This window comes from Odocoileus virginianus, chromosome 20 (assembly GCF_023699985.2).
Source record: "Odocoileus virginianus isolate 20LAN1187 ecotype Illinois chromosome 20, Ovbor_1.2, whole genome shotgun sequence".
Lineage (NCBI taxonomy): Eukaryota > Metazoa > Chordata > Mammalia > Artiodactyla > Cervidae > Odocoileus > Odocoileus virginianus.
The window spans coordinates 8,725,248-8,734,798 of NC_069693.1; the positions used below are offsets into that span (position 1 = coordinate 8,725,248).

General features: G+C 55.0%; 1 protein-coding gene across 3 annotated transcripts; it reads left to right on the forward strand.

Annotated features, from left to right (window-relative positions):
- Window positions 1–513: 513 nt before the first annotated feature.
- RTN2 (reticulon 2) lies at window positions 514–9,278 on the forward strand. Of its 3 annotated transcripts, XR_011482064.1 has the most exons (11): window positions 514–768; window positions 2,630–2,674; window positions 2,797–3,267; window positions 3,374–3,631; window positions 6,070–6,277; window positions 6,632–6,770; window positions 6,921–6,990; window positions 7,122–7,168; window positions 7,717–7,848; window positions 8,441–8,499; window positions 8,779–8,794. XR_011482064.1 is itself a non-coding variant. In XM_020898135.2 (10 exons), exons 1-10 carry the CDS (start codon window positions 735–737, stop codon window positions 8,858–8,860), a joined length of 1,413 nt encoding a protein of 470 aa, XP_020753794.2. In that variant the 5' UTR covers window positions 516–734; the 3' UTR covers window positions 8,861–9,278. The 3 variants fall into 3 exon arrangements, 2 of the variants coding, with proteins under 2 accessions (XP_020753794.2, XP_070306790.1); XM_020898135.2 differs by lacking the exon at window positions 7,717–7,848 and having other exon boundaries at window positions 516–768; window positions 8,779–9,278; XM_070450689.1 differs by lacking the exons at window positions 514–768; window positions 2,630–2,674; window positions 2,797–3,267; window positions 3,374–3,631; window positions 7,717–7,848 and adding an exon at window positions 4,246–4,345 and having other exon boundaries at window positions 8,779–9,278.
- Window positions 9,279–9,551: the final 273 nt, after the last annotated feature.

Below are 9,551 nucleotides of genomic sequence, written 5' to 3' on the forward strand. Positions count from 1 at the left end.
GCTCCTCTGTCTCGGACTGACTCCGCCCAACTCTGAATAATTCTAAATTAGCTTAAGGCCCTTCAAGTCTGAGCTCCTCCCCTTGTCTCAAAAGTTTCCAAGTAGTTTCTTCCCTCCCACTTTCCCACTCCCATTGAGATTCTAAGCTCATGCTCTATCTCCCAGCGATAGAATCTTTGTACCTTCCCTTCATTGACACCTCTAGCTCCACCAGAACCAGGTCTGAGTTCCACGCCTCCATCCTCTCCGCCTAGGCTCCTGCATCCTTATCTCGCAGAGCCCGTCACCCCACTCTCGGCCTCGCTTCGTACCCACCAAAGGCCCCGCCCTCCTCTCTCTAGACCCCGCCGTTCAGACCGCCTTCTACGACTTCTCGACCAGTAGCCTACTGCCATGGCTCCGCCCCTCTATTAGGAAGGCCACACCCCTCCATCCTCCTGAGCTTTTCCCCGCCCCCTCGCCCTCCCTCCGTTTCCGCCCCCCGGTCTGTGGCCCCGCCCCTGGCCCCAGCGCTGCAGTGCCCCCCCTCAGCGGCCCCGCCCGCCCCTGCCGAGCCGAACTGAGGGCGGCGGCGGCGGCGGCGGCTGCTGGAGCGGCCCGGCAGGAGGAGGCGGCGAGGATGGCGGCGGCGGCGGCGGCGTCCTGGGCGCGGCGGAGATGAGCGCTCGCGGCCCCAGGCCCAAGGCGGCGTGGCCGGAGTGGGCGGGGGTCCCGATGCAGTCCCGAGGGGGGCCATGGGGCAGGTCCTGCCGGTCTTCGCCCACTGCAGTGAGTAGGGGGAGGCGCAGGCCTGGTGTGGGGCCCAGAGGCCCGGGTGGGCTCCTCTTCTGTTTCCCCTCAGACCTGGGCCGCGGGAGAGCCGAGATAGGGGAGGAGGTGAAGGAAACAAAGGAAGATCTGCCCTCCCCCATGTTCTAGCAGCGATGGGGGCGACTTGACCCGGAGAATCTGAGTGAGACTCGGCAGAGGTTGGGGGCACTGAGATAGCCGAAGGGGGGCGCGCTGGGCGCTTGGATGAGCTGCGGGGCTCCGCCCGGGGAAGAGGACGCTCTCCAGGAGCTGTCCCCTCGCTCTGGTGCTGGCTGCAGCCGGCGGGGAGGGGATTTCAATGGAGGGGTAGAGTCAGGATGGAGAAGAGGGGTCTGACTCCCCCTCCCCCGCATCACCCATCTTCGGATCCCACCTCCGTTTTCTGCCCAGAATCAGAGGCAGCCCCGGTCTCACCCGAAGTGTCCAATCCCCAGTCCCCAGGAAACAGCCAATCTCTGGGTTGGGGCTAGGACTCCTGGATCCTTAGCTGGTTTTACCACTCCAGGTCTTTCATTCCTGGTCTCCTATTCCCCATCTGAGGAAATGAGGTGGGGGCGGGGGGCCATGCGATTTCAATTTCCAAAAGGTATTGAGCATCTCCTGTAGGCAAAGCCCCAAGAGAGCTGAATTCCATAATTGAAATTGCCTTGTCTAAGCCTCATGATTTCTGAACCCAGAGCTCTAATAGTCCTTGTCTAACATTCTCTGTCTCACACCCCCGAGGTTCTGAGAACTGGGGATTTCAACACTGACCTAGCCACTTGCATGTCTTGGGAGTCCAGATGCCAAGATTCTAAGAATTTGTTATTTCAACGTTTTAGTGTATCATCCCTACATTCTAAGATCTTGTCCCTACCTGGGCTTACAAAGGAAGGCCCTTCGTCTTCTCCCCACCCCACCTCCACCTTACCTCACTGCTCTCATCTCCCATCATCTTCCCATCAGTCACCCTGTTCCAGTCATATCTGCACACTTCTCTGTTCCTCAAATATGCAAAGCTTAGTGCTTGCCTCAGGGCCTTTGCACTGGCTTTTCCCTCTGCCTGGAAGACTTTTCCCTAGATATTCTCATGGCTTCATTACATCATTCAGATTTCTGCTCAAATGTCATCCAAGGAGTCTTCCTCACCAACCTGTCTGAAATAGCATCCCCTTATTTTCTCTTCCCTTTCTTTGATTTTTCTCCATACACTTAGCACCCAACACCATAAATTTAATTGTCTGTGTCTATCTCCCCTATAGAGTGTAAGCTCTGTAAGACTAGGGGTTTTGTTTACAGTTGTATTTTCAGGATCTAAAATAGTGACTGGCATTTATTAAGCACTCAAATAGTGGTTGTTGAAAGAATTAATGAACTGAAACCTCCTAAAAGCCTCCTAAAATCCTTAAGGGCTTCCCAGGTGGCGCTGTTGGTAAAGTACCTGCTTGCCAATGCAGGAGACGTAAGAGACGCGGGTTTGATTCCTGGGTTGGGAAGATCCGCTGGAGGAGGGCACAGCAACCCGCTTCAGTATTCTTGTCTGGAGAATCCCATGGACAAAGGAGCCTGGTGGGCTACAATCCATGGGATCGCAAAGAGTCAGACACGACTGAAGCAATGCTTAAAGACGCTAAGATCAAGATTCCTGGATGTGAACTTCCAAGACTGAGCTTCAGATAGCAGGGATAGAAAGGTTTTACAGTCTGTATGCAGAATGTTCTAAAGGTCCTGTGATGAAAATTCTAAGATTCCTTAATTCAGACAAGTTTCCAGGACTGGCTCACTACTGTAACTCGGGCAGTCTAAACTTCTAAGAGTCTTCGATATTTTCCTCTTGCAGAAGAAGCTCCATCTACAGCTTCATCTACCCCCGACTCCACAGAAGGTAAACAAAGAGGGAGGGCGTGAGAGAGGAACTTGAAGGGGGCTCACAGCTGGGCCAAGGGGCCAGGGGAGTGGGTCAGGGTCTTCGTCAGAGGAGCTCATGCCCTCCTTTGCTCGTGGCAGGAGGGAACGACGATTCGGATTTTCGGGAGCTGCATACAGCCCGGGAATTCTCGGAGGACGACGAGGAGGAGACCACGTCGCAGGACTGGGGCACTCCCCGGGAGCTGACCTTCTCCTACATCGCCTTCGACGGTGTGGTGGGCTCTGGGGCTCGCAGGGAATCAGCCGCTCGCCGCCCACGGCCCCAGGGACGCTCAGTCTCGGAGCCGCGAGACCCGCCCCCTCAGCCCGGCCTGGGCGACAGCTTGGAAAGCATCCCCAGCCTGAGTCAATCCCCGGAGCCAGGGCGTCGAGGTGACCCCAGTTCTGCCCCTCCAGCTGAGCGCCCCCCGGAGGACCTGGGGCTTCAGCTGGATCAACTGGGCTGGGCGACCCAGGAAGCAGGGACTGGGGAGGACTCTGCCACCAGTAGCTCCACTCCGCTGGAAGACGAGGAGCCCGAAGGATCAGTGGCTGGAGAGGCTGGGAAAGGTAAGATGTCTGAGGTCTGAGACTGAAGCCACAAGGGGTGGGTGGTTTCTCTCCTTAGGGCACCTCCAAAGCAAAAGCTCACAGCCTTCTCTCTCTAACACACCAGAATTGGACCTACCACTCGGATTCGTTCAGTCCTCGCCGCTGGAAGTCTTTACTCCACAGCCCAGCCCTGTCTCTGGGATCCCCCAGGCCCCCACCCCATCCCCACCTCGATCCCGGGATTCGAACTCTTGGCCGGATGAGCCCTTGCAGGACGAGAAGGAGGAAGAGCCTTGGGGGCCGCTGGAGCAGGAGCCAATCAGGGGGCAGTGCCTCGATAGCACGGACCAATCAGAATTCACACCGGAATCACAAGTTCTAGGTAAACTCCGCGAGGGAACGTGCTACTTTGGACCACTGGGAGGGTGGAGGATTGATATTAAAAGGCACCAACCTCCCGAAGGAACTGAGGAGAGTGGAGAAACGGAGGAGGTATTGCTATTGGCAGGAGATTATAAACTCTACCCTTAAAAAAAGTCCCGTTACCTAAGATTGCCACTGGCTCTTTTTATATAGCTGCCCCGCCCACTTGAGAAATTAGCCCGCCCATTGAGGGTTTAGGGTTGGGATTGGCTAATTGCTAAAAAAAAAAAAAAAAAAAAAAAAAAATCCCTCTTTTGTAGTGCTCCCCCTAGAGGCTGATTTTGGACAGGCCGAATCCCTGAAAAAGTAAGGCTCTGTTCTGAATGTGGCCACCCGGCTGGTAAAAGTAAACTCGGAGCCTTTTAAAACCTTTCCTCTTCCCTGACCGCTAGCATTGGCAAATTGTAAATTGACCCGCCTTGCTTTAAAGTATGCTCAGTCTCCATGAACGGTCCCTATAGGTTGGTTGTAGACATCCCTGCTTTCGGCTGTTTACAAAGAGAGCCACACCGTTTTGGAATTGTTCCCACCTCTATGGAAAGCCATTGGCTGGGTACAAAGGGGGCCCCGCCCCCTATTCCCTCCCTCCGGGTTCCACTGAAGTGGGCAAAATCCCTGAGAAGCAGCGGTGTCTGTAGCCTCTCACTCGGAGGAGCCGAGATGGGGAGTAAAGGTGGGCTTTCGGGGCGGGCTGGGACGCTGGGACGCGAGGGCTGGGGGACCATGGAAAGGGCCCCAGATTCGCTTTTGTCACCCTCAACTCTGGGGGATGTTTCCTCGTGGTCCCAGACTCCCCAGAAATGCAGGCTGGGGCTGAGGGGCTGTGGGGGTAACTAGAGAGGGCGTGGTGGGAATGTGGGGTCCCCTCTCTCTCCAGCCGGAGCTTTGGGGCCCGAGAGCGGCGAGGCCCCCTCCCCCCAGCCTCTGGTCCAGGCGGCGCTGTCACTCCGTAGCCGGACAGGCCAGCACAGCTGCGGGAGAGGCTCCCTCCCCGCAGCGTGCCTAAACTTAGCCCCCGCCTCAGACGACCCGGCCCCTCCCCCACCCAGTGGCGCAGGCCTTGGGGAGCCTGCAAGGGAGGCGTTGAGGGGAGACCTACCCTAGTTACAGTCGATGGGAGGATGTGTAAGGGAGGATGCGGAAGTGAGGAGTGTCAGACTGAGGGGGACTGGTTGGGATGGGTCAGTTTGAGGGCAGTAAGGGTGGTCGGATGGCAGTCCAGAAATAGATGGCAGGGTACCAGGCTCTCAGTTCAAGGCTCAAAGGGGAGCCGATTATAGGGAAAGCTGTTAAAAGTTAAGATGCGTGAGATGAAATGTGGTCCAAAGGCCACTGATCAAAGTTTAGACTGGGCTTGGGAGGTGAGTTAGAAATTTGAGTTAGAGCCTAGGAAGGAGAATGATGTCATTAATACATTTAGGACTCAGATATGTGTGTTGGTAGGGGTATCAGGGAGATGTTACTTTATACTCCTCGGGGTGCATAAAATAAAAAGAACAATAACACCCATTGCTGGGCAGGATGCTGGGGAAAGGTCACTTTCATTTCACAGAAAAAAGGATTGTTAGACTCTTGTTTGTAAGCAATCCGATAAAATTTATGATACTTGAAAATACAAAATTAGTCCACCCTGTGATTTGACCCCTGGGATTATATCTCAGAAATAGAACCTCCTGGAGGTAAGAATATCTACAGGAGGCTGTTGTTTGTAGTACTGTCTAGGAAGGGGATGGGGGGGGCGACAAAATAAATGGCCCAGCAATACATACGTGGTTGAATAAAATGAATAATGGTGTAGATACACCATGGAATATTGTGTAGCCCTTAAAAAGAATGAATTAAAAGCTGTTCCAGTTGACCAGAAGAGAATTCTAGGAGAAAAAGTAGAGTGAGATATGCATGATGCATAAGAATGATTTTTTTTTACCCAAACTTCTGTTCACACATAATCTATGGGCAGGAGTAAGCTTGTGGGGACTCGCTAGACAGTTAACTTGGGTTTTCCAGGAGGCATGCATGGAATGAAAGTGTTAGTCGCTCAGTCATGTCTGACTCTTTGTGACCCCATGGACTGTAGCCTGCCAGGCTCCTCTGTTCCTGGGATTCTTCAGGCAAGAATACTGGAGTGGGTAGCCTTTCCCTTCTCTAAGGGATCTTCCTGACCCAGGGATCGAATCCAGGTCTTCCGCATGGCAGGCAGATTCTTTACTGTCTGGGTCACCAGGAAAGCCCTAGCATGGAATAAAAGAAGACAAATAAAAATCTGGAAATTGGGTTAAGTCTCCCACAGGTGTGTCAAGAGGTCATGGTTCAGCCCCAAGACAGGAAGTAGGAGGTCAAGAGGTCAGCCAGGGCAGCTCCAAACCCCAGCCTGATTGCCGCCCCCTCCCTCCACAGTGGCGGACCTGCTGTACTGGAAGGACACGAGGACGTCAGGAGTGGTCTTCACAGGCCTCATGGTCTCCCTGCTAAGCCTCCTGCATTTTAGCATCGTGTCCGTGGCCGCCCACGTGGCCCTGTTGCTGCTCTGCGGCACCATCTCTCTCAGGGTTTACCGAAAAGTGCTGCAGGCCGTGCACCGGGGGGACGGCGCCAACCCCTTCCAGTGAGAAGCCCCAGCCCGGCCTCCCACCTCTTATCTCTGTCCAGACCCTAGCGCTGACCCATGACCTCAGATCAGGCACTGACTTCTCACTCCGGCCCCGACCCATCCTCTTCCTGTTCCTAACTCCAACCTGATACCCTGACATTAAACTGGACTCTGACCCTTGGCTTCCAGCCCTGACCTCTGACCCTCACCTCTGATCCTTAATCCTTGATCCCATCTCCTGACCCTGACCTCCACCCTGCCCCTCCACATCTGGCCTCCTCCCCAACCCTCATTTCTTGCCCTTGTCTTGGGCATCATCCTGGGCCCCCTCCACCCGCCGATTCGCCTCACACACCTCTGTCCTCTCAGGGCCTACCTGGACGTGGACCTGACCCTGACTCGGGAGCAGACTGAACGTTTGTCCCAGCAGATTGCCTCCCGCGTGGTCTCTGCGGCCATACAGCTGCGGCATTTCTTCCTGGTAGAAGACCTCGTGGACTCCCTCAAGGTGCCCTGAAGCCCCCCCACCTCCCTCCTGGGTCCCCAGCACTCACCTCCTTGCCCTGGCGGGGTGGAGGGGGAGGAGGGCCGTTGCTGGGTGAGCTCGCAGCCTGGGGTGCGCGCCGTAGGCTCTGCTGACCCTCACCCTCACCCTCAGCTGGCCCTTCTCTTCTACATCTTGACCTTCGTGGGTGCCGTCTTCAATGGTTTGACTCTTCTCATTCTGGGTGAGCTGGGTAGGCTGTGGAGGGCAGGGTGGGGAGGTGGGCCACTGGGGCTTGGTGGGAGACAGGGTCATGAATGGAACTGTTAATCTCCGGGGAGTACCCTGACCGCCCCCCCATCTCTGTGTCCGCAGGAGTGATCGGTGTATTCACAGTCCCTCTGCTATATCGACAGCACCAGGTGAGTGTGACAGGCCTTCAGTTGGCAGTACCCCAACCAAACACAACTGGTCTGGTCACCCCCTGGCCCCCAACAGCCAGGGTCGATGACAAATGTCCCAGCCCAAGATAAGAGGACCAGCTGGTGTTCCTACCCTGACAGAGTCAGGGTCTGACTGACACGTGCCAGGCACAGGTGGTCTGCCTGCTGCCCTTCCTCCATGCAGCTAGAGTCTACCTAATACATTTCAATAGTCAGAAACAGGCATTTTGGTTGGTGTCCCATGACAGAGCCAGTGGCAGAGCCAGGATCTAGCTGATGTATCCCAAACCAAGGCAAGTGGACTCACCAATGCTCCTCCCCAACAATGATGCAAGGCCTGCCTTGACATGTCCTAGCTCCGGAGAAGGAGCCTGACTGGTGTCTTCTCTCCCTGACACAGCAGGAGGCCAAACAACACTCATCCTAGCTAGAAACAGGCAGACAGGTGAATGCCTCCTCCTGACAGCCTGATACCCTCTGTCCCTGTGATACCACCAGGGACTGACAAACACATATTCCATTTGCAGACAGACAGACTGATGCCGTCTATCCCTACACATAGCCTGGGTCTGACTGGCACCCATCCCAGCTAATCAGGTGGACTGACTGATGCCCTCACTCCCTGAAACTGCGAGGGACTGACATTTCAGTTAAATCAGGTGGGATGTCTGTTACCCAGAACACTGACAGAACCAGGGGCAACTGACATACATCCTATCCAGAGACAGACAGATGGACCGCATTCCATTTTTTACATTCTCCAGCACAGCTGAGAGCCCAGGGATGCCCATCCCTGCCAGGGATATAGTCCTAACTAACTCCCTCACATGCTGGAATCACCGAGACTCACAAAGTCAGCTAATGTTGTGAATTAAACTAGTATTTAAATCAATCCACTCAGGGACTTGACAAGCAACACCAGTGCCCTCTGCTCTTACGCTGTCCCTAAACACACATACATACACACATCTCAAAGATTAACAATAGTGCCTAGGACACAAACTCACTGGCAAATTCTTGTGTCTACCCATCATCCCTTCCTACACAGAGTGTGGTCCAATCAGCTTGACACTTTTAACTTGGACTTCTGACTTCCAAGGGTATTTTATTAGGTTTAGAGTTGAAGGTGGCATGGTGGGCCGCTCCCCCCAACTCCTGATTTGAGTCGGGGGAGGAAGCAGCCTCCTTAATGAATTAGGGAGAAGAACCACCTCCAATCTCTCCTTTCACCCCTTTTCTTCATCCCCCCAGGCCCAGATTGATCAGTATGTGGGATTGGTGACCAATCAGTTGAGCCACATCAAAGCTAAGTAAGGGCATGTGGTGGAGATGGATGGGATGGGGAATGGGGAAACTTGGGAACGTTCCCCTTGCCCCCTTTGCACCCCCACCTCCCAGTATTCCTTATTCCTAAATCTCCTGGGGTTGAATATCTCCTTCCTAAAAGCTAAGAGACAATTCCATCGCAGGCCAGTAGGTGGAGGGTTGGGGCTGGTTTGGGCCCTAGGTTCCTCCTTCCAGTTTTCCCTTTAGTTCTCAGAGTTATCCTCTCTTGCCCCACCCCTTGACTCCACCTGTTTCTCCCTCAGGATCCGAGCTAAGATCCCAGGGACTGGAGCCCTTGCCTCGGTAGCAGCTGCAGTCTCCGGACCCAAAGCCAAAGCCGAATGAAAGAGGTGTCTCTGCCTGCGGGACGCCTGCCCCGACCCCCTGTAGCTCTCTGTCCTTTTCCATCTCCCTTCCGTCCCTGCCTTCATTCAGCCTCAGCCCGAGCCATTTCCCAGTGGGTGTCAGGATCACTCACATGAGGGAGTTTGCGCAAATTGCCTGAGCGGCCAGGACTACATTTCCCAAGAGGCTCGGCTCTAGGAGTCCAAGGAAAGCGAGGCACCTTGGCCGCGGGGCCTGCTGGGACTTGTAGTTGCCTAGCTAGGGCACACGCCCTGCACTTCCGTGACCCCACCGCTGGAGGCGCCGGGAGGGCTTGGTGTCTCTTTTGACGCCACTAGCCCCAACGCTGGGGCTTTGCATGGGGCCCAGGGGAGGCCTGAGCTTGGATTTACACTGTAATAAAGACTTCTGTGGAAAACCCAAGGCCTCCTGTGCTTCCAGCCCCCTCCAGCTTTCATATTCTGCCCTGAAAAGCTCGTAAGTGATTCTTAAGAAGGAACCTTCCCCATCTCTGCAGAAGAAGAACCGAGAGGCGGCGGATCCCAGGGCTAGTCAGGCCTCGACAGTCGCTTTCCACGCCTGTACTCCTGGCAGACATCACTAGGCGATCCCCACACTCCGCCTGCTGTGCCCCCATCTCACCTGAGTCTCAGACCCATGTATCCAGCTGCCTTCTGGAGACTCCCCCCTC